Source organism: Anolis carolinensis, chromosome 1 (assembly GCF_035594765.1).
Source record: "Anolis carolinensis isolate JA03-04 chromosome 1, rAnoCar3.1.pri, whole genome shotgun sequence".
Classification (NCBI taxonomy): Eukaryota; Metazoa; Chordata; class Lepidosauria; order Squamata; family Dactyloidae; genus Anolis; species Anolis carolinensis.
In genome coordinates this window covers 71,625,676-71,650,866 of record NC_085841.1, presented here as the reverse complement: position 1 = coordinate 71,650,866, position 25,191 = coordinate 71,625,676, and the positions used below count along the sequence as shown (strand labels likewise).

General features: G+C 40.3%; 1 protein-coding gene across 2 annotated transcripts in view; it reads left to right on the top strand.

Annotated features, from left to right (window-relative positions):
• The window catches only part of fndc1 (fibronectin type III domain containing 1), a 110,879-nt gene that overhangs the window by 17,050 nt on the left and 68,638 nt on the right, over positions 1-25,191 (top strand). For both annotated transcript variants that reach the window (XM_062976700.1, XM_062976698.1), the window contains exon 2: positions 22,574-22,786. In XM_062976700.1, the coding sequence (XP_062832770.1) occupies positions 22,574-22,786 (213 nt within the window). The remainder of the gene's footprint in view (positions 1-22,573; positions 22,787-25,191) is intronic.

The window sequence follows — 25,191 nt, the reverse complement described above, 5'->3', positions numbered from 1 at the left end:
TGTGATGTCTCTACTCTTCACTATTTTATCAAGATTAGCCATTGCTCTCCTCCCAAGAAGTAAATGTCTTCTGATTTCCTGGCTGCAGTCTGCATCTGCAGTGAACTTGCTGCCTAGAAATATAAAGTCTGTCACTGCCTCCACGTTTTCTCCTTCTATTTGCCAGTTATCAATAGGTATAGTTGCCATGATCTTGGTTTTCTTGACGTTTAACTGCAACCCAGCTTTTGCACTTTCTTCTTCTACCTTGGTGATAAGACTCCTCAGCTCTCCCTCACTTTCAGCCATCAGAGTGGTATCATCTGCATACCTATGGTTGTTAATGTTTCTTCCAGCAATTTTAACTCCGGCCTTGGAATTGTCAAGCCCTGCATGTCGCATGATGTGTTCTGCATACAAGTTGAATACGGAGGGTGAAAGTATGTTGCCCTGCATTACTCCTTTCCCAATCTTGAACCAGTCTGTTGTTCCGTGGTCTGTTCTTACTGTGGCTGCTTGGTCTTTATACAGATTTCTCGGAGACAGACAAGGTGACTTGGTATCCCCATACCACCAAGAACATGCCATAGTTTATTATGATCCACACAGTCTAGGGCTTTAGAATAGTCAATAAAGCAGAAGTAGATGTTTTTCTGAAACTCCCTGGCTTCCTCCATTATCCAGGGGATATTGGCAATTTGGTCTCTTGTTCCTCTGCCTTTTCTGAACCCAGCTTGGACATCTGGCAGCTCTCGCTCCATGTATTGCTGGAGTCTGTCTTGCAGGATCTTGAGCATTACCTTACTGGCATGGGAAATAAGTGCCACTGTACGGAAGTTTGAGCATTCTTTAGCATTTCCCTTTTTTGGTATGGGGATATAAATTATTTTTTCCCAATCTGATGGCCAATCTTGCGTTTTCCATATTTGCTAGCATATAGCATGCATCACCTTGACAGCATCACCTTCCAAGATTTTAAACAACTCAGCTGGGATCCCGTCGTCTCCTGCTGCCTTGTTATTAGCAATGCTTCTTAAGGCCCATTCAACCTCACTCCTCAGGATGTTTGGTTCTAATTCACTCACCACACCGTCAAAGCTATCCTCTATATTATTATCCTTCCTATGCAGATCTTCTGTATATTCTTGCCACCTTTTTTTGATCTCTTCAGTTTCTGTTAGGTCCCTGCCATCTTTGTTTTTGACCATGCCCATTTTTGCCTGAAATTTGCCTCCGATGTTTCTGATTTTCTGGAAGAGGTCTCTTGTCCTTCCTATTCTGTTATCTTCTTCCACTTCCATGCATTGCTTGTTTAAAAATAGTTCTTTGTCTCTTCTGGCTAACCTCTTGAATTGTGCATTTAATTGGGCATGTCTCCCCCTATCGCTGTTTCCTTTCGCTTCCCTTCTTTCTTGGGCTACTTCCAGTGTCTCAGCAGACAACCATCTTGCCTTCTTGGTTTTCTTTTTCTTTGGGACGTACTTTGTTGCTGCCTCCTGAACAATGTTGTGAACTTCTGTCCATAGTTCTTCTGGGACTCTATTTATTAAATCTAGTCCCTGAAATCTATTCTTCACCTCCACTGCATATTCACTAGGAATATCTGTGAGATCATATCTAATTGGTCTGTGTATTTTCCCCATTCTCTTTAGTCTGATTCTAAATTTTGCAATAAGAAGTTCGTGATCTGAACTACAGTCAGCTCCAGGTCTTGTTTTCACCGACTGGATGGATGTCCGCCACCTTTGGCTGCAAAGGATGTAGTCAATCTGATTTCAGTGTTGACCATCTGGTGAAGTCCATGTATAAAGCCGTCTTTTAGGTTGTTGGAAGAGAGTGTTTGTTATGCACAGTGAGTTTTCCTGGCAAAATTCTATCAGCCTATGTCCTGCTTCATTTGATTGTCCCAGACCATGCTTGCCTGTGATCCCGGTTATCATTTGACTACCCACCTTAGCATTCCAATCTCCTGTAATGAGAATAATGTCTCTTTTTGGTGTGTTATCCAGTAGGTGCTGCAGATCTTCATAGAACTGATGTAATTCTGCATCTTCAGCAGTTGTGGTTGGGGCATATATTTGGATCACTGTGATGTTAAACGGCTTGCCTTGAACTCGAATTGAGATCACTCTATCATTTTTTTGGGTTGTATCCAATCACTGCTTTCGCAACTTTATTATTAACTATGAAGGCTACTCCATTTCTCCTGTGTTCCTCTTGTCCGCAGTAGTAGATCTGGTGGTCATCTGTTGTGAAGTGGCCCATTCCAGTCCATTTCAGTTCACTGATTCCCAGAATGTTTATCTTTAATCTTGACATCTCACCAATAACCACATCTAGTTTGCCCTGCTTCATAGATCTTAAATTCCAGGTTCCTATAGTGTGTTGATCTTTAGAACATCGGATTTGTTGTTCACCTCCAGCACCGTCGGCCGTTAGCCTTCCTTTCAGCTTTGAGTTAATTGCGTCATCACATCTGGGGCTAGTCGCACTAGTCCTCTGCTCCTCCTCAGTAGCATTTTGGGAGTCCTATCTTCCTATGGTATACCGACATTTCTCTGGTTGTACTGATCCATGTAGTTTTCATTGCAAGAATACTGGGGTAGGTTGCCATTATCTTTCCCAGGGAGCGTGCTTGGTCTGACCTCTCTGCCATGACCTTCCCGTCTTGGGTGGCCCTGCACGGTATAGCTCATGGCATCATCGAGGCGCTCAAGCCCCAGCACCATGTCAAGGTAATTATCCTTTGCATGAGGCCTTGACTTATACATGAGGTCAACTTATATAAAAGTGCACATTGTAAATCCAGTTGCCATGACAGACCTGTTGAATCAAATGGGACTTACTTAAATATTGTTTGTCTCCTCTGAGACTAATAATTCTGTTTGAAGTGTTTCTCTCTTGTGTTTCATTTCAACATGCATACTCTACCACTGAGCTAAACAGTATTCCTTCCAGTGGTAGAAGAAACATAGGCACTTGTTCCACAGTCAGCCAAATCATTCTTCTGCCAACTCAAGCACTGTCTGTACTAATGTGTTCTTCTCAAGATGTCTGTAGCCCCTCCTAAAGGTTTTGGGGACTGGAATTGGGACCGTTTGCATGCAAGGCATGTGTTATATTATTGAGCCAAAAGAATCTTTCCTCTCATGTTGAGGCAAGATGAGAAAAGAGAAAGGGACAGCAAAGGTCAGCAAACACATCTTTTTCTGATAACATATTTCAGGAATTAGGTCATGAAAATACATTTTCACATAAATGAATCTCCCAGAAGATGACATTTATTTGGCAATTAAAGCATATTTTCTGTTGTGATATGTCATGTGTACTTACTATATATTCTTCATAGAAATGTATACAAATTTGAGTTCACCTGCATCATCTGTTTGTTATCTTTTTACAAGGAAAAGTACTGCTTATTTCAAAGCATGGGTAGATTTTCATACTTTCTTCTTTCTTCTTTCTTTTATAGTTATATTTTATTGAATGTTGTCTATTACACTAAAATGTAACACTGCTGTCAGAAAAAAGAAGAGAGTCCTTTGGGACCATTAAGATTAACACTGTTATTATTGAGCAGACTCTGTGAACTAGCACATGGATCATAGTTCTCAAAACATGAGTCCATACATTAATAACTTTACAGAATAAAGAATATCTTTAATAAACATTTTGCTGTCTGAAGACCATGCCAAATTTGGGGTAGAGGTTACCTTATCGGAAGATGTAGCTTGCATCTATATTGTAATTCAGTTATATTTTATGTGGTATTAAACTAAAGTCAACTGAGGATATCCCTTGAAAATTCAATCAGTGGCTGAATATAAACTGTATGCTTCAAAACTTGGGGGGTTACACCTCTTGAGACAGTTACAGCAGGAAAGAATAGTGGAGACAGCTGCCAATCTTAAAATCCTGAGGGCTCACCTGAGAAATTCAAATGCTGGAGACTCTCCTCTAACGTCTGTTAATTTACCTTTATCTTTCTTATTCCAATTGGACTTGAAGAAACAGCGCCTATGACTACACTGGCTTGACACATTGGAACTGGAATAGGTTTCAATGAAAACCATGTGTGTAATACAGATAGTTTTATTTATTTTGTGGATGATATGGGCTTGAACCAAGTTCCACTTATAGAGTGGAAACAGAAAGTCTGTTCAATTTAAGTTGGAACGTTTTTATTATTGGTGATGGACACCTTAGTGCCAAACTTGCTTGTAAGTTTTTCTTATTTTTTCAATTTGAAATCCAAGAAAATTGCTTAGTGCAGCAGCTGGAAGTAAATGGGTTTAAGAAGAAATGTACTTGAAATATGACATGGAAGAATTTTAGGGATGTGTTTAGATGAAGCACAAACTCAGAATTCAACTCTTTATGAACTGCCAAGAAATTATAGATTAGACTAATTTCTCCTCCACATAAATAACCCTTCACTCTCATTTTCCTACTTCCAATCCTTATTTGTGGCAAACTATAGTTTGAGATTCTCCTAACAACAGGCAAATGATAGTTTCCAGTCTGCCAAGTGTTTTTGTTAGATCATGACCATGTGCATGCAAGCACGAGCCATAGTTTGCCTTTCCAGATGAAATAACAATCTAAGTTTTTACTGCAAACAAAGATAGGAAGTAATTATAGCGTAGAAAGAAGGAGAAGATTACTTTTTCATTAGCCACCCATTAGTGTATGGGGTGGATTATATGTGAGGAGGTGATCCTCTAGGTCAGGGGTCCTCAAACTTTTTAAGCCGAGGGCCGGTCCACAATCCTTCTGACTGTTGAGGGGCCAGATTATCATTTGAAAAAAAAAAATCCAAACAAATTCCAATGCACACTGCACATGTCTTATTTGTAGTGCAAAAACAACAACAACAACAAGAACAATGAAAGAACAATACAATATTTAAAAATAAAAACAATTTTAACCAACATACATTTATCAGGATCTCAATGGGAAATGTGGTCCTGCTTCTGGCCAATAAGATAGTCAAGTTAATTAGGGTTGTTGTTGTTGTTGTGTGCCTTCAAGTCATTTCAGACTTTGGATGAGCCTAAGTCTAAAATGTATTTATTTATTATTTTATTTATTTACTGCATTTATTTACTACATTTGTATCACACCCTTCTCACCCCAAAGGGGACTCAGAGTGGCTTACAAATTATATGTACATACAATATATTATATTATTAACATAGCACAATATTAGCATTATATATTACTACTAGCTGTGCCCGGCCACGCGTTGCTGTGGCAAAGTGGTGGTGGTATTGGTTAAAAATTGTTGTGTAATTTTTATTTGACTTTATTTGCATTTTTTAATTAATTTTCTTGTAAGTTATCTTTTTATTTATTATATTTTATTATTTTCTTGTATTATTTTTAGTTATTTTCTGTTTTTATAATATTTTATTGTATTAATTTATAGTGTTTATTATTATTTTTTATTGGGTTGCTAGGAGACCAAGTGGGCGGAGCTTAGCCTTCTAACTGGTGGCAATTGGATAAAAGCAATTATTCCTCTCTCTCTAATTAGGACTTTATTTTTCTTTTCTTTTTGTTGTATCAACCTAGAGCCGTGGATGATAGGTTGTGTTGTCAAATTTCGAGGTTGGGGGGGCCTGTAGTTTTGTTGTTTTGTGGGTTGCTGTGATGCCATCACTCTTATATATATATAGATATTGAACTATACCACTATACTGTAATATTATTACAGTAATTATAGAATATATAATTAATATTATTCTATGGTATTATTATTAGTGTTATATTGTATTACATTATAATATTATTACCAATATTATATGTATATACCATATATTATATTATAAAACTGAGGGCGGGGGCCAGGTAAATGACCTCGGAGGGCCGCATCCGGCCCCCGGGCCTTAGTTTGGGGACCCCTGCTCTAGGTAATCTGGACCTAAACTTGTACCAAAACCATGTAGGGCTTTAAAAGTCAGAACCAACACTTTGTATTTTGCCCATAAATTAATTGGCAGTCAGTGGAGTGATTTTAGTATAAGCATAATAATAAGCATAATAAGCATAAAACGAACTTTTTTGGATTTCCCGTGATCAATCTGGCTGCTGTATGTTGAACTCATTGTAGTTTCTGAACTTGGTACAGAGGTAGCCCAAAGTACTGTACATTGCAAAGATCCAATCTTGAGGTTGCCAGCGCATGCATTACCATCTTTAGGTCTTCCAATTATAGGAAGGGGCAGCTGATATATCATCCGGAGCTGGTAATTTGCACACCTGACCATTGCATCTACCTGGGATGACATTTGGAGAGATAGATCCAGGAGCACTCCCAAGCTGTGAACACAGTCTTTCAGGGGGAGTATTACCCCATCAAGAACTGGTTGACACACTGTGGGAGTTCCCCCTTCTTCTTAGGCAGCTGGACTGTAAGAGCAATGGCATGCATAATTTACTACTGCTCCACTGACAAGTTGAGTTTTAAAAAAACGCCAGTAAGCTTTAGAACTACTCACTCCTGTTGATTTATTTCAGAAGTTTCCAAAAAAATCTAAAGCTTCTTCCTCTCTCCTCCCCCCTCCCACTTGCCTCCCTTCCTTTTATACCCCCACCTTCCTGATTACACAGCTGCCTGTTCTCAATGTGTTGCCAGTCTCAGTTTATAACTCTCTCCCTGGAGTTAAAGGGTGGTGCCCTCAACACCTCTTACACACATCTCCGACCCCAGGTTAGGACCCTTAATGACAAACGCCTATGTCTTGTTTGGATTCAGTTCCAATTTGCTTTTCTTCATCCAGCCCATACCTCCTCTAGGCATTCATTTAGAAGAGACTTGCTATTCGTATCTAAAGCTGTTTTGAAGGCATGGGTGAACCCGGCTCCATATCTCTGGATGATCTCTCCCAGCAATTTCATCTAAATGTTAAAAAGCATTGGGGATAGAATTGTAACTTGTGGAATGCCACATCACATATCCTTTTTTGAGGAGTAGCTCTCCCCAAACACCACTATATGGAAAGTGCAACATGGCTCCTCCAATTCCCAACCCCCTTAGGTGCTCCAGAAGAATACCATGGTGAGTGGTATTGACCATGATTGAAAAGCACCAACAGTGACACTCTCCCCTTCAGTGTTAACATGGAGGTCAACTATTAAGACTATGAAATGGTACTTCTTCTGAAAGGATTATCTGTTTTTTTATATTCTCCTGATCATCTTAATCTGACTTAGTCTGATGTCCAAATTCAATTGGTGGACAATCTCAAGGGCTGTTCTTTCTTCTTACATTGTGTTTTTTAATTGTTAAGCTGGACTTGGACTAAATTATCTTTCACATAGAGCGTTATCTACTGTAAAACAAAACCCTAGCACCCATTATTGCTCAGTGTCTCCTTGTCCAGGTGTAAGAAAGTTAGAAGAACAACTTAAGCTGGCACATATAAAGACCTGAATCTCTCTACATTTGGTAAACATTTGTCATGACAGCATGCTTTGAATTATTACTATCAGTATGCAGATTCCAAGTAGCTATTTTTTCCAGGTCAGATGAGCTGTGATGCTAGCCAGCCAAATATTTGAATCCTATGTTAGGATTCACTTGCCATTACACAAGATACAGGAAGCCGTGTGTTTCTAATTTCTGTTATTTCTTTCTGCTAATTTTTTTCTACTGAAAAAATGTTTCGTTTTAAGAAGAGTGATGGCATTAAAAATCCTGATCAACATCAGATCAAACTTAATGTGAAGAGGATGGTAAAGCTTTGAAAAGTAACCTTTTGGATATTGCTGCCAGGATACTCAGTTGCCATGCAACTTGGAGAATTCTGGGAGTTTTCCAAAGTTGAAGGAGAACCATAGGAAGTTTCCTCAAGTCAGCTTAGATGGTTCATCCACCTGACCTATGACTGACTGTATGTTCATGCTCAGGCAAAAGTGCTCCATATCACTGATCCTTTCTTTCTTTCTTTTTTTTTTTTTACATTTCTGGGAATGAACCTGGGATCTTCTCTATCCCAAAGCAAGTGCTCCACACTTGAGCTTTAGCCCTTCATTTGACGTTGATGTTTGTTCTCCCTATATTTTCTATTGATCCTCAGGTACTCATGGGATGAGGAATGACATTTTAGTGAATTAGTTGACTAAGCAATGCTTCTATATATACATTAATGACTGGAAAATGTAGCTGTACAGAAGTCTGCACTTACTTTACAAATACTTGGCATGTGCATACAAAGGTGCATAAGATTTACAGTTTTGGCTATGTGTGTGGAAAGTGAGCTGGAAGCATTCTTTGTCAGCGTGATTTCCCTTATTGTATTTTGACCTACTTCTGAAATGCATGTGGGGAACAAAGTCATGAAGTTTGCATAAACCTATATTTTTCTTCAATTTGGCAGACACAAAGCACTCTAAATTCAGCAGACACAGATGAAGAAAATAATGTGTTGTGATAAACATGCGTTTCACCATTTGGGGCAACATTCTTGCAAAAAAATCATGCGAAATGTACATTTTAGTTGGTCCATAAATGGTTGGATCATAAATGGTGGGAATTAGCATCACCTACCCAAAGATCATGGTTTTTAGTCAGGATTGCTCTAGGTATTGTTGAACTATACATATACTTGCCTTAGTCTGCAACATAGGGTCAAGGGAGATGCAGTCTAGTAATATGTAGTGGGCCACAAGCTATTTTCCAAATGTGAACATCTGACAAGCAAAACATGGACAAGCCTGCCTTAATAATGGGTTCCATTTAATGGTAGATTGAAACCATAGATCATAGTAGTCTAAATGTGTCTATCATATTTTGGAAATCTGGAGAGATCTGTTGTTGAATATTTGTGTGGATCAGATGGACAGGTTGGCCATCACATGGTCTGTGGTGAAATTTTATCTTTACTATAAAAGCTGTGAACTGAGTTACAGGGATTTTGTTTTGCTGTCAGAATCAAATAAATATTCAATGTAGGAGTAGGGTACATGGAGGAAGTGAAAATCATCCCCCCAGCAACTTTAAGCCCAGAAAAGGCTTTTTGAAAACTAAAATCAAAGTGACTTCCCACCACTTTGGTTTTGAAGAAAGGACCATTGTGAGCCTAAAATGGCCCATAGAAAAGAAACGGAAAAAGAGAAAATGTCAGTCATAGTAAACCACATTTTTTCCTGTTTTCCTGGGATGAAGCAGGCTGGCCTGCAAAACACAGCAAAACATTATTTCAGCTTATCCCCCCCCCCCCCATTCAACAATTTCCCCAGGAAACCCTTGTAGAATATATTGCAGTAATGTGATTGTAAAATTATCAGAGCATGAACTCCTGTGACTAAGGACCCTTCCAGACATGCCCTATGCAGGGTTCACTTCGAAAACAAGGCGCACGAGTGGCTTCTCAAATAGGCAGGGGGAAATTTCTCTTTCAAGATCCCAACCACTGCCACCATTAAATGTGGGACACCCTGCCCAAAGCCCCTTTACATTTAGGCTAAGGGAATCTTTTCTTAATATCCCACACCTTTGCCACACCTTTTTAATATGGGATCTCTCAAATCCCACTATGACAGGGGGCAATCCTTCTTTCAGGATCCCAGCCACTGCCAGCTATAAAACTTGAGTCTATGCGTGTGTATGTATGATATGATGTGACACTGAGGTAAAGTACGTGAGATGAATCTTCCACTGACTCTAAGTAGAGCAATTCAACACTCAGGAACACCGTCTTTATTAAAAACAAAGAATTATTTATTTATGGTTTCTCTAGTCCAAAAAGTGTAACTTGTTGCATAGTTTTACTTCTTCAGTTTCATTTGTACACAATGCAGTCAATATCTTTCATTCTTTAACATTAACAACTTGACTGAAACTTTGTCTCTACAGTATTCCTTTTCCTCAGCTTTCTCACTGGAAACCTAAACCTGACTTCAGACATCTTCTTTCTAACACACAGGCTAGAAACTAAACTGAACACACAGAAGTCTTTCTTCTAGCTCCCCTTGCTAGAACCTGAACATACAGATGTCTTCTTCCTAGCTCACCGGCTAGAGAATTCCAATAACTGACTTTCAGATTTCTTTCTAGCTCACCTGCTAGAGAACTTTAATAACTGACCCCTCAGACTCACACAAGTCTTTCCACTAGTTTCCCTCACTAGAAACAAGAACATAACTCCTCAGACTCACACAAATCTTTCCTCTAGTTTCCCTCACTAGAAACATGAACATAACTGAACTCTTTTTAAAACATTCCCTCCTTTTTCATCCAGTTAGCTCCGCCCCTTTCGTGCTAGCTTCAAAATGGTTACATTTCTACAGAAGCAGCTACGTTACCATGGTGACACATAGCCAATCATCAGTAGCTAACTCCTGACTACCTTTACCACTGAATCAACATTAAATAACATAGACAAAAATCACCAATAAAATAAGGCTTTCCGTTACACCCTACCAAGATCTGATCCTAGATTTTCTGTTTATCCCAGATTATCTGGCAAAGTGGACTCAAATAATCCAGTTTAAAGCAGAAAGCCTGGGATATAGGGCCTGTCTGGAAGGGCCCTAAGTCAGTTTTGTCCAGGAAAGGCTGTGTTGCACCCCAAGGCAGTATGAGCACTCGAAAACCAGACAAGAGCCAAAATAACACACTATATCTTTATTAAAGCAATTATATATCCAAAGGAAATTAGGTATAGAGTCTGAGTAAGGCATAGGTTTTTTTTAGAAAGTCAATGGTGGTTTCAAATGGGTAAAGGAAAAGGTCCGTTATTATAATCCACAATGAGAACTCAATAGCTCTCCAAAGAAATCAAAGTGTCCATGAGTTGAAACAGAGAAACAAGGCTGGCAGAAACAGAGTTCAATCCACTGGAAATACTTCGTAGCAATCAAGTCAGCAAGATTGTCAAAGCTGAGGCAAACCTGAATCAGGAACAAGAAAACAACTGGAGTAAAGTCAAGGTCTACTCAAGAGTCACGGCATGGCACGGCCCGACTGGAACTGGAAAACTTGGCTTGGAAACAAACAAGAGCTGGAGACGGAGAACCTCTCTCAAGGAAGAGCTACGTTGACACCGCAAGAAAATCTACTCAGTGAAACACTTTTAACAGATTCTGAACTGTTCACAATTTAGGGAGTACAAACTCCCAAAACTTTCCCATGGGAACACTAACCATTATCCCATCTATTTGCCAGTCTCTGGCTCCGACGGACCCCTTGTTTTGCACTTCTCTCTCTGGTTATAAAATCTCTATGATTAAAAACCCCGTTCCCAGGCATCCCTGCAACATCTGGTTCTATCTGCGAGGGAGGAATAGTAGAATCTTCCCCAATTAGTAAGTCTCCAGAGCCAATATCTTCGGGCACCGGCAGCTGCAATGGCCCCTCCGTGGAGGGTGAAATGTCAATATAATCCTCAGCATTATCTGTGTCAAAGTGCAAGTCCTGAAACACTGCAGGCCCTGTGCCATGGCTGGCTGGGATCTAACAGGCTGGTGCACCAGTAGAAGCTAGCACTAAGTTATTTACACTATGGAGTCCACATGGACCTCCAGTGAAAGGGATGGATCTCAGAGCCTTCTTAAGGAACATATCTGCAACCCCATCCAAAACAGGCTGTTTTTAATCTACCCCTTTGCTAGTTCAAATTTTCCTTGTTTGCCTCATCTTCCAACTACCTTTGTTTTATTCCTTTTTCCTGCCTACAGAAAGACAGTAAACTCCAGTAGCCATCTTTCTGGATGAATAACAGACTCACATAAAAGCCTTGTGCTCTACAAAATAAAGCAAGCTTTTATATACTGTACTCTGGTAGTAAATGTCTGTGCGATCTTTCAAATGTACCATACTTCATAACCGGGATATTTTAAACTCTTTGAAAATGTGAGATGGCAAGCTGGAATAAGGCCTATGTGCAAAACAGATGTGTGGTGCAAGTTACTTCTTAAGAAATATAGAAATACAAAAGGAGTGTAATAAACACCATAAGGTAAAGGCTATGCATATTGTGATTGATTATACTCTGACTCTCCATTTCACTGTTAAATGGAAATATTTTCTTGTACCAAGGTTATGTACTCTGGGAAACCCAGGTCTTTTTTAGTTTTAAATTAAAAATTGGGGTGGATTCACCATCTCACTGCCTCCAGTTTACAGCTGATGTACCACCAAGAAAAAAAGTCAGTAATAGTTTGAGCAACAGAGTTAGATTCCAGGAGAACAGGTTTCATATCCTTCCTCAGTTAAGGAAACTTACTGGGTGACCTTGGGCACATTTTATTGCATGGTCAACATGGGTAGTCCTTAATATGTTTCCTGGATGTGAAGATATGAATGTAGCCACAAAAGGGAATTTTTAATAAGAGGGAGACAAGAACTTGTGTTTTCTACCTCCAGCAAATACTATTTTTTTCATTTGAATGACAATTGGCATGTGTTACATCTAAAAGTCCTGTTTCCCCCAAATGGAATAATATACTTCTTGTGAAATTTAGCATTCTCTGGCTAAGAAAGGGGAAGTTTGTTTTGCATAGAACTAAGATAGTCAGATCCCAAGGAAAGTTTCTTTGCTACTGTTTCTGTTGCTGCTGCATTGAAATTTTACTGCCTGTTTCCTTCCTTCTTTTCCTGGTCACCACATGGCCAAGAAGTGGGGAAGTTTCTGCCTGCATTGATTTCCTTCCAGGCCATCTTATATGACAACCGAAGTAATATTTGTGACAAAATGTAGGTCTATGACTCTTAATACTATTAGTTTTCTTCTCCTTTATGATTTTTAAGATCATTGCCTGATGAAGAAACCAAGGAAGCTACAAAATCTTGGACAATGTATTTTAGTTAGCTTTTTAGTTAGCCCAATAAAGCTAATCAATGTTTTATGGATTTTGTTATATTCTTGGGCAAGTTACATTCTCATTGCCTTACAGGAATGCAATGGCATAACTCTTATGCATAAATCTTGCCAAGAAGCCCCTTTGATAAGGTGGCCATAAGCCATAGTCAATCTGAAGGCTCATAACAACAACAGCATCACCAAGAAAAGAGGATAAAGAATTCAATAACATGATGTATGCTGATGTATATGTATAGATACAAAATCCAAAAATGTTATATAATTTAGATTGAATTACAGAACTTTTAGATGGATGAATGTTGTACAGTCTTCCAAATAGTGGATCATTTCAAACAGATGACTATCCAACACCACCGCCACCAGACTATCCTCAGTAAAGTTGGCCGTAGGGCTATTCTAATAGATCTGGAGGGCATACTAACACAGAGATTGGAAAACTGAAGATCTATCTACACTGCCATAGGAAATTATGAGAACTGCTTGAATTATCATGTTAATTCAGAGGTTTAAATGTATAGACAATAGAATATTGTTGTAGATATATCAAGTGTGTTCTTACAAGCCTTTGCCCATGATAAGCATGCTAGGAAGTTGAAATTAATTGCACCGTCACTTGACCATGCACATACAAAGAAAAGGTGTGGCCTAGAGGCCTAGAGCTAGAGCGGTGATTCCCAAAGTGGGCACTACTGCCCCCTGATGGGCGCTGCAGCGATCCAGGGGGGCGGTGATGGCACCTATTAGGACACGGGGGCGGGGCCAGGGAAGGGACAGGGCCTCTTCCCAAGTGTTGGAGACAGGGCTGAGCACCTGAGGCGCCTGTTAGGACACAGGGGGCAGAGCTAGAGGAATGGGCGTGGCTTCTTCCCAAGAGCCCGAGACAGGACCAAGAAGCTATACCTTTCCTGAGGCACTTGTTGGGACACAGAGGGTGGAGCTAGGGAAGGGGCGGGGCCTCCTTCCAAGAGCCCGAGACAGGGCTGAACCTCTATATCTCTCCTGAGAGGCCTTTTAGGACTAAAGGGCGAGGCCAGTGGCGAGGACAGGGCCTCTTCCCAAGAGCGCAAGAAAGTGCTGAGCCTCTGTATACCTCCCCTGAGGCACTTGTTAGAACACGGGGCGGGGTATAGAGGTTTAGCCCCGTCAGGCACATGGGAAGAGGCCCCACCCCTCCTCTAACCCTGCCCCTTGTGTCCTGGCAGGTGCTGCAGGACAGGGATAGAAGCTCAGCCCTGCCTCAGAGCTCATAACTCCGCCCATCCCAGTCCTGGCCGCTCATTTATGGCCCCTCCCACCTCCACCTCCCCCTCCCAGCCCTGCATCTTGGACTGGGGAGAGGCTCAGCTCCGCCCTCTTGAGCAGGAGCCGCACCCACCTTCTAAGCCACGCCCGGCCAAAAAGTTTGGGAACCACTGAGCTAGAGGAACAACAAAGATTTTATGTGAATTCTTCACTAAGTGAATAACTGAATGACAGCCTCTTTGATAGTGCTGTGGGTTTTCCTCACGCAATGACCATTTGCCATTGTAAAACCAACACAGAAAGCTTTGTGTGGTTTTATGCTGCTGTCTGCAAAACAGATCTCTTTTGCTGGATCGAGTAACTGGATGAGATAGTGAACATATCAAAGGAATAACAGGGAATGCTATTTTGGCTTAGGATGGAAAACTTACAGCTAGCTTTTGGTGTGATATTGGATATCTGGAATTCTGCAGCTGTTCTCCATATTGCCCCATCACAGTGTGTGATGATATGTTGACAAGACGATAAAAGATGTTTACAAATGGGGAAAAGTAACAAGAAGAAAGAGTTCAGCAGCACTTTAAAGGTATGAAGAAATATTAGTTATAGTAAGCAATGATTTACAAATGTTTTTAAAAAAATGTTTTATACTTCCTTTCAGCCCTGTTTACATGCCTCAGAGGGTCCTTCCACATAGCCCTATTACCCAGACTATCAAGACAGAAAATCCTATAATATCTGCTTTGAACTGGGTTATTTGAGTCCACACTGATATCTATTCCAGTTCAAAACAGATGTGGGATTTTATTCAGCCATTTGGAAGGGGCAGAGTTTTGTTTTTGTTTTTTTAAATATAGTGCACCTATTTTTGGCTACCATTTCCAAAATACTCTTTCCAAGAATTTTAGGAGAGGGGTTATTAACTTGAAGTTGAGTAGGCTGTGGAGTTATTATGGCTTTTTTATGCTGAAGGGTATGATTTTATTATTTGTTATTAACTACCATCAAGTTGACTTTGATTTATGGTAACTCTATGAAATGAGATACCTTCAAGTCCCCCTCTCATCACCCGCCTTGTTCAGTCTTGCAAACTCAGGACCATGAGTTCCTTAATTGAGTCTATAAATCCTTAATTAGGCTTTCTTCTTTTCCAACCCCTTCCTAAGCATTATTATATTGTCGTCTCATGATACACCAGTCTCAGTTTTATTTATTGTAGCTTCTGGAGAGAGTCCAGGTTAGGACCCATTTATTTCTCTGTTTGACTGTCCGTGATATCTACAGAGTTCTCTTTTAGCAACCAGTCAAGTCTCTTCTTACCAGCTTTTGCTTTTCATCTAACTTTCATAAATATACCTAGAATTTGGAATTATGATGACATGGATATACACAACATTTCTAATAATTTTGTGTATGAAACAAACATTGTGTATACTTTTATCGTATCAGAAGTAAACTGAGGGTACGGTTGTAATGTATTTAAAAACACAAACAGAATTTAAAACTTAGCATTATACTAAATGTCCTTTGACTAGTAGTTGGCCACTGGAGTACCTCTGGTGTTGCTATAAGAAGATCCTCCATTGTGCATGTGGCAGGCCTCAGACCACATTGAAATAGGTGGTCTGTGGTTTGCTCTTCTCCACACTCGCATGTTGTGGACTCCACTTTGTGGCCCTATTTCTTGAGGTTGGCTCTTCGTCTCATGGTGCCAGAGCAGTCTGCTCAGCACCTTCCAAGTCACCTAGTCTTTTGTGTGCCCAGGAGGGAGTCTCTCATTCAGTATCAGCCATGGCTTGAAGTTCTGGGTTTTAGCCTGCCACTTTTGGACTCTTGCTTGCTGAGGTGTTCCGGCGAGTATCTTTGTAGTTCTTAGGAAACTATTTCTTGATCTAAGACAGTGGCATGCTGGCTGATATCTGAATAGGGGGTAGGCTGGAGACATCACTGCCTTGGTCCTTTCATTGTTGGCTGCTACTTCCCGGCGGATTTCAGGTGGTGCAATACCAGTTAAACAGTATAATTTATCCAGTGGTGTGGGGCGTAGACATCCTGTGATAATGCAGCATGTCTCATTAAGAGCCACATCCTCTGTTTTAACATGGCGAGATGTGTTCCACACTGGGCATGCGTGCTCAGCAGCACGGTAGCAAAGCACAAAGACAGATGTCTTCACTGTATCTGGTTGTGATCCCCAGGTTGTGCCAGTTAGCTTTTGTATGATATTGTTTCTAGGACCCACTTTTGCTTGATAGTCAAGCAGTGCTTCTTGTTGGTCAGAATATGGTCCAGGGTGACTCCCCAGTATTTTGGTGTGATGCAATGCTCTAGTGGGATTCCTTCCCATGTAATCCTCAGAGCTCAAAATGCTTGTCTGTTCTTAAGGTGAAAAGCACACATCTGTGTTTTAGATGGATTAGGAATCTGTAATAAGCCATAAGAGCACCTAAAGCTTCAGAGAGCTTCTGTTCAACCATTTCAAAGTTCCCTGCTTGGGCAGTGATGGCATGATCATCAGCATAGATGAAACTCTCTGTCCCTTCTGGCAGTAGCTGATCATTTATGTAAATGCTAAATGTTGATGAAGCAAGCATGCTCCCCTGAGGCAGGCTGTTCTTCTGTTTTCACATATAGTTAACCACCAGTAACCAAAGTTGTTGCTGTTTTAGCCACCAAGGTGCGCAATTTCAGATTTTGGAAATTTTGAATTTCAGAATTCCAATAAGGTATGCTCAACTGATTCCAATACACTACACTTTTATTTATTTATTTTAAACAGTAAAACTATGTGCACTGTAAGCCACATAAACATTCAGAGCAAAAATAATAATAGTATTATTAACAGAACACAAGCTCCTTAAGAGCACAATGAAATCTTCATTGTTGAAGTGGGGTGGATGAGTCCCATGTGAGTTTAGTGATGAACTCACTCTGGATTTTATTTTAGACTTTTAAGCAACTATGCCAGGGACTGACTTAATGCTGTAGATAGGATTTCTCAATTTGGATCGAGTTCTTAATGTTTAGACTAAAATCTGGAGCTAATCCACCACACCCTTGACCTTTCTGTTTCCTGCTGTTCTGTAATAGAGAAAACCTTAGAAGCTGAGACACTAGATAACATTGAAAAATTGCTGAAAATTCACATACAACCAAGGGAATACATATGGACTGCAATCCTTCTATCGAAATAAGTTCTATTTCAAGGCAGTGCTGCTGACAAGAAGAAAATCCCAGACCATCAATTATTTTTTTCAAGCTTTCTAGCTATTGAAGAGGAACTGGAAACCATAAGGCAAGAAAAAGAGAACAGATTAAATCATGCAGACTTTTATTAGGCAGATAAAAAGTGGTTGGCCTCAAGTCAAGTCTCAGGAACTATGGGAAATTAAGGACTTCTGGAATGATCAAAGAATTGATAATAGAAAAGACAATTCTCCAAGAAGAATGAACTGTTATGTTGCAAATTATGGAGACCGAACGTATTAAAGAAGATTCATGCAGTGACACTTTGGCATTGAATAGTGAAAAAGAGGGTCATGTGACATATGGATTGGCCAAGAAAGCATGCTCCAGATGCTCCACATGTTTGGAATAGCAAAAAGGAAATGCCAAAGAACTAATGGCACTTTGAAGCATCTCTGATTGGCCATAGCAGCAAACTGTAATAAATCAGGTTCCAAGGATAACAAAAGTTCTACTTACCCAGTGTAAAATATTACAGCAGAAAATATTGAGTTACAAGACCAAGGCAAGCATTGACAGTCAACTCTCCTGAGCTGAGTTTACCAAGGGATAGGGTATGTAATAATATGTTCACATCTCTCATAGTGTACTGCCTCAGTTGCCAGAAATACATTGAGAATGCATAGGGACTCTGGCTGGTTTAAATGAATTTTTCTGCAGTGTGAGCAATGAGTTGGTATGCAGCAGTGTCTTGTGTTGTTTACCTATGACAGTTGGATTAGGGGTACAGATATTTGCTGATTTCATCCTTGCATCCAGCCCTCTCCTCCAAAAGTTTCTCTTCACTGCATGAGATCACAGTACCTTTTGCCTATATATTTCCTGAAAAACTCACATGTATTTTTTTTTGTTATTGTTTAAACAAATGAGAGCCAGAAATACTTGTTAAGCAACTGCATGCCACCTAGAGATCTGTTAGGAGATCCATGTCTCTTCTGTCTTTCCCTGCTTAATCTTTTCTGTATTTGAAGATGGCTATCATATTGCCTGTTGTCTGGTTTGTATTTTGTGAGCAACAAGAAGCCTTTCTAGTGCACGGAGAACAGGTTTTCATCTGTTTTGAGCTGTTTGGCACTTGCTTAGTACACAGCCTAGATTTATAACATTTCTGTAAAACATGATTTTAATTCTTTACTTTCTTAAATTATAGTCTTCTGGATTCACCAACTTCATTCCTTTTTCCAAACTTAGCATCCAAGCCCAGAAATTGTTCAAAGTTCCTCAATATTGGCAATGAACTGCACTCACATGTTAGGATGCACTTGCCATCATGGATAGTAATATTTTCTTAAGCCTGAATTGATCATTACTAAATTGATCTCATTTGCTAGCATTTCTTTTTTCATTTTTAGTGATCTGCAGTTGATTTGGGATCCAAGATCTAATTTAAACTGAACACTTATTTGCTCTGCTAACTCTTATGAAAATAACAGCCTTGCTGGCTGGGAATGCTAGGGACTATAGTCCAAAAAGTAACTTTTCCAAGGTGCTGCGAAAAACAGGCTCGTTACAACAACAAAAAGTTGTTGGTTACAACAACAAAAACACGCATTTGAAAATTGTACTACCTTAATGTAGCAAAGGAGGGGTTTTTTTTTTTAAGTAAGCATAAAGGGATCCAATAACACTTTTCATACTAACTGGTTTATTGTAGTATAAACCTTTGGGAGCTGTTTCATCATAGTTTCCACATCATTCACTAGCTGAAATTCTCAACTTAATGCTAACAGTTATTATCATTATCAAAATGGAAGACAGTCATCATGAAAAAGAGGAAGGGTATTTCATGTTAATTTAAATTAAGATATGCAACTAGAAAATCAACCCATTTGAAATGTGGTGCCAGAAGAGAATTCTACAGATACTGCGGACTATTAAAAAGACAAAAAAGAGAAATAGATCCTTGAGAAAATCGTACATGATTTCCCCGAAACCAGTGTAATTGAAGTCAGGGAGTCAAGTCCAAACAGGTTGAAGCCCCAGCGAAGGGTGTTTCATCCAGGAAGTCCTCACTCCTGGGTCTCTGGCCCTGTAAGACTGACAGGAGGGGTGGGGCACAGCTTGGAACGCCAGGAGTGCCCGCCCTTTCCGCACTGTCGGGCCTTGCGGCCTGCTGCTTTGAGTTCCACCTTGCCTGCCTCTTCTGCCTCCCCGCGGCTCCTCCTTCGCCACTGCTCTGCCATGAGGCCGCTGGCCGGGTTTCTCCTGGTCCTGGGAGTCGCCACCCTTTCCCTGTTGTCATCACAGCTCCCAGGAGAGCCCCGCGTGGGGAACGGGTTAGTCGCCGCTGCCACCTCCTTCAGCTCTCTGCCTGGAGAATGGGTGCAGCTTTGACACCACCCCAACTCAAAGGCGTGAAGTCGTGGGAGCTTTTGTAGTTCATCAAGGTCTTTAGCCATCTCTGCCAAAGAGTGCTGCAAAATACTGCAAGTCCCACAATCCCACAGCCTTGAGCCTGGATTGTGAAAGTGGTATCGAACTTCATTAGTTCTACAGTGTGTTCTCTTGGCATACTGATATTTCAGGCAATGGAGAATTCCAATGCAATCAAATCAAATCAAAGTGAAACTAAATCGAAATCTATGAGAATTCAATGTAGCAATGCATTCGGGAAGATTGGAATAGAATCGTCAAATGTGTAGTATAGCTTGTAGTGTTGCTTGGACCTCCAGCAGATGGTGCTGTTTTTGTAGAAAAGCATATTTTACCTGCCACAGGTGTGACACCTATATAATAGTAGGTATGTGAAAACATCAAAACATGTGCCTGTTCGATTGCTACGTTGTGTCAAAATTCCAAAGCAATCGGTGAAGTGTTTCAGGAAATTTGAGGTTCTGAACAAACTGACATTTACATTTTTATTTGTATAGATGGTAATTTGAACAGTGATAGTTTTCTGGTTTGTAGTTTTCAAGTGTATAAATATAACAGTAAATTTAATACTGCAATTAGTTGGTTTTGGAGCATTTAGGTTATGAAAGGTGAACACTTTCAGTGAGTTTTCAAAGGGGAAATTGCATGTAGAGCAAGTTGTTCAATCAATTCTGCTTCAGACAGATTCTTGTTTGCAAGAAAATAACTGTATGCCTGAAACTAGGAGGAAGGATGAAGGTGAAATGGATGGAAGAATTTTTATAGAGCCTGTTTATAGTCATCAAAGTGTGGTTTTGCACTTGAAGTTTTACAATCACCCACTTGACAGGGCCTAAAGCAAATATGTATTCAGTTTCAAACAATCTCCATAGTAAATTATATTTTGATTGGACTTGTGTTGGATAAAAATAGAATATTATAAACGAAAGAAAAAGAAAATAGATTTTACATTGAGTTAACTTGACTGGAGGCAAGTTCTTAAATTATGCAACTGGAAAGTACAACAAATGGAGCTCAAGTTACTTTTGATTTCAGGTGAATACAGTTTCCACAATAACACAATCATTAGCATTCTACACAATTGCTTGTTAATTTTTAGAGTATGGTAGATGTTGAAGAAAAGCCCTAGAAACTTTCAGAGAAGTTGTATTTGAGTCAGAGACCTGCCAGCAATGTACATTAATTTCCAAGGACTGAAACAGCAAGAAAGGATGTGATCTCTGAGCATTCAAAAAAGTGTACTTCCCTCACCACTGAATGACTAGGCTTCTACACTTGCACTGGGAACAAGGGGCTAGTGCAGAATGTAGGCATCCCTGTATTTCTTTGATATCCATAAAAATATACACAGGCTGGGTATCTCTTGTCTAGAATTCCAAAAATTGAAATACTCCAAAATTCAAAATTGTTCACATGGGTGGTAGCTGAGATGGTGACACCTTTGTTTTCTGATGGTTCAGCGTAAAAAGAACACCTGCGTTTCATGCACATGACTATGTGAAATACAAAATTACCTTGGAGCTGTACACATACATTATTTAGGAAACATAAATGAATTTCATATCCAGACCTGAGTCTGATCTCCATTATATTATCTATAAAAGGTAAAGGTTTCCCCTGATGTTAAGTCCAGTCGTAACCAACTCTGGGGGTTGGTGCTCATCTTCATTTCTAAGCCGAAGAGCCGGCGTTGTTCATAGACACCTCCAAGGTCATGTGGCTGGCATGGAGTGCCGTTATCTTCCCGCCGGAGCGATACCTATTGATCTACTCACATTTGCATGTTTTCGAACTGCTAGGTTGGCAGGAGCTGGGGCTAACAGCGGGCGCTCATTCCGCTCCCAGGATTTGAACCTGGCACCTTTCGGTCCGCAAGTTATCTATATGTATACGCAAACACAACTATCCAACAAATCCAACAACTCAATAAATCCAAAATCCCAAACACTTCTGATACCAGGCATTTCAGATGAGGGATACTCAAACTGTAGTTGGAACAACCCTCCCCACCCCGGCATTGAGGAAATGAAAATAATGGTGCAAATTGAGTGATTAGGGGGGTTCCTGTATTGCTGCTGGCACACAGATGCACAAATGCTTCTTGTCCTCTGTGATGCTGATAAGTGAGAAAAGGTCCTGAGGAGAGAGAAGAGTGGTAGATGTCTTTCTGCTTTCCCTCCCGAATGGTTGGTTGTTTTTATTGTCCATCCTGGTTTATTTCCCAGCTGTGGGGTGATACTAGAGAAGAGGTGGCTGTTGCATTGCCACTATTGCCTCTATGGCCTCAGGAACACAACAAATGATGCCATCTGGAACCCAGCAAAGGGGGTGCACCCCCTACTTCAAGCCTGGATGGGGCTGGCTCTGCCTTCAAAGAAGGCTCTTTTTTGACCCCACAGCATCACCAAGCCTAATGTGCCTCAACACAAAACCAGCCCACTCCCTTCTCTGGAGGACAGCTCACATTTGTGCATAGAAATGCGCTGGTGAGGAGTTAATCCTTGATTTATGCTTCTCAACATCCCATCTGATCTTGGAAGCTAAGATGGGAAAGCTCGGGTTAGTACTTGTATGGGTGACTACCATTTAATACCAGGTGCTATACATTTTATTTCAGAGGAAGGAACTGGTAAAATATCAGCCAATTATTACTTGCACAAGAAAACTCTATGATTTGTGGAGGGGGGGCATAAGCCCACCGACTATTTGAAGGCACATAACACAGAGAGAAAGTTTTATTCGATTCACCTAGCCTTGACTGTTCTCCAGTGTCTATCAAACCTGTACCTGCAAAATGAACGACTCCTAGAGTTTCAGAAATCCCCTTCTCTGAGTACTCTTTGTAGGTCAACTGCCTGAGGGTCAATCTTCATTTGTCTTCCTGTGTGCTTTTACATTTTTTTAAGAGAAGGACGTGCCAAGCAGACCTTTACGATTCCGCGCCAGATCATCACCCTCATCTCCTGACAGATCACCTCTTCGGTGGAGATTACCTCAATATTCAGGGTCAAGGATCCCCGGCAGATATCCAGGTTACCTCTCCCGATATGGGGAAAGCAGCAGAAAGATGAGCTATAAACCACTACCAAAAGAAAGAAGCCATGACATTAAAAAACCAGGTAAGCTAATTTTTTTGGTTCAATTAGGTATTTCATTTATTAGAATTGGTTAACAAATATGAGTGAAATCAAATTTATATCTGGGATTTAACTATACTTATCATAAACTGCCAAGAAAGCTTGTAATAAGTCAAGTGTGAATGGCATATACTATGAGAGCACATGGACCAGGCGATATTGGGTTGAAGATACTACATAGTAAGAGCATAAAATGTATTGGTAGATAAACTTGTAACTTTGCCAAAGAAGGATCCTACTATTTTTGCAGTGCTTCCTCTCCACTGAGCATTAGTTTTACATGGCTTCAAGATCATTTCAGTTGAGATTCTAGCTGCTAGTTTTAATTGGTTTATGGACAGATCTATCAACTAAGACTTTAGTCTTACTGTGATCCTGTAACCATTATAACATGCTTGTTATATATTATACTGCAGTTGCTCACTTCTGATCTAAAAACAATGTAACACGCACCAAAAAAAGTGAAATGGAGAAGTTAAAAGAAAAAAAGAAGACATCTTTTAGAAGGTTGATGGATATTTACTATGGCTGGTGGTACACAGATTGATACTACTTCATATCTAAGCAGAGACAGAAAATGGAACACAGATTAATTTCCATATAAACAATGCAGGGAATTCAGCTGTTGCTTGTTAGCCTTGAAGATGGGGCCAGGAATGACAAATTAGGTCATCGTCTCTATCCTGCAATGCAGTGGGAGAAACAAGTGGCGGGAGGTGAAAACTAGGGGCTGTTTCTCAACCTCTAACCTCAGGATGACGGTGCTGAAAATTCATCAGTGCATGTCAGAACTTTCAGGACAGGGAATTTTTCCCTGAAATAAATGTTCATCAGTCTAATCATAAAAAGTAAAATTCATCTTAGCTCCAGAATAGCTAGTAATGAAATTATCATATGGTATAGCCTTAAACTCTCTGATTTAATTTGTCACTGGAATCAGTATGAAATCCTGGTTGCTTAGGGAGGAATTAGGAACAGGTGGCGTAAGATAGGAAGCAGATATTCTGCTTCTAGCCTACTGCTTTATAAAAGCATTGTGTCAATCCTTGTTGAGTATTTCATCTTGGCTTCAGCTCACAGCCCCAGCCCACAGGAAAACATGCCAGGAACTGTGAGGGAATGAGGTATGTGGACTGAAAAAGCCAAAGAATATATAAGAAAAAAAGGGGCCAAGGTTGTTCTTAAAAAGAGATACTAACAAGAATAAGAAGAGAACAAGTCCTGTAGAATAGAGCAAAGTCCTGCCTACTCCAGCATCATGTTCATATGGTAGCTAACCATTTGCCTGTTGGAAGTGCTCAAACAGAACATAAGTGCACTACCCTCATTCCTCTTCATATTTCTGATACTCAGAGTTCTACTTCCTCTTGTACTGGAGAATATGTATCCATCATCACTACTAACCATTGGTAGCATCACCCTCCCTGAATTTATCTGTTCCACTGAATAAGTTGATGCACTCATTCTTACCCTATATGTATACTCATGTATAAGTTGACCTCATGAACAGGTTTTGGGCCAAAATTAAGTATTTTGATATGGCCCATGGAAAAATCGAGAGTAATTCTGCAGAGATGGGAAGCACCAATGCTGACTCAAGGGGCCGGTTATCCCTGGTCACCACCACTTCCTCACCCAGACATTCAAAAGTCTAGAAGTAGCACAATGGCCAAAAGAATAGAGGAAATTGGTCCTTCTTTTAGTTTTTTCCAGGATTGACTAAGGCAGTGGTTCTCAACCTGTGGGTCCCCAGGTGTTTTGGCCTACAACTCCCAGAAATCTCAGCCAGCTTACCAGTTGTTAGGATTTCTGGGAATTGAAGGCCAAAACATCTGGGGACCCACAGGCTGAGAACTACTGAACTAAGGTTTTGCTTTGCTCCATGCTACTCAGAGAAGGGAATGGTTCCTTTCTGATATGAGCAGGACTCACATTGACCTGTGAATAAGTTGACCCAGGTTTTAGGAGATTGATTTTAGGCTACAATGTCTAGAACTAAACATGAATATATAGGGTATATATTCTGGAACCAATTTTATGATTTAGCTGTATGCTGTATGAAGCATGAGAAGAGGTAGGCATAGCTTCATCATACCTAGGCATAGAAAACAGATGAAATGCCCTCCCTTCATCCAAGGTGTAACTGTCCGGGCCCGGGATGGGCAGAGAAAAAGAAGCAAGCATAGCTCAATGTGTCTTGTCCAGTGACGGATGAAAGGCCCACCCTTCATTCCAGCTGCCACTATCCTGGCATTGGATGGAGAGAAGAACCTGCAGTATTGACTGGACCTAATCCCCTTCCCCACTGCTCTTTGCTTTTCCTTGTTTGTCTTTTAGATTGTGAGTCAGAGAGCAAGGAACTGTCAAAATTGTAAGCCCTCTGAGAG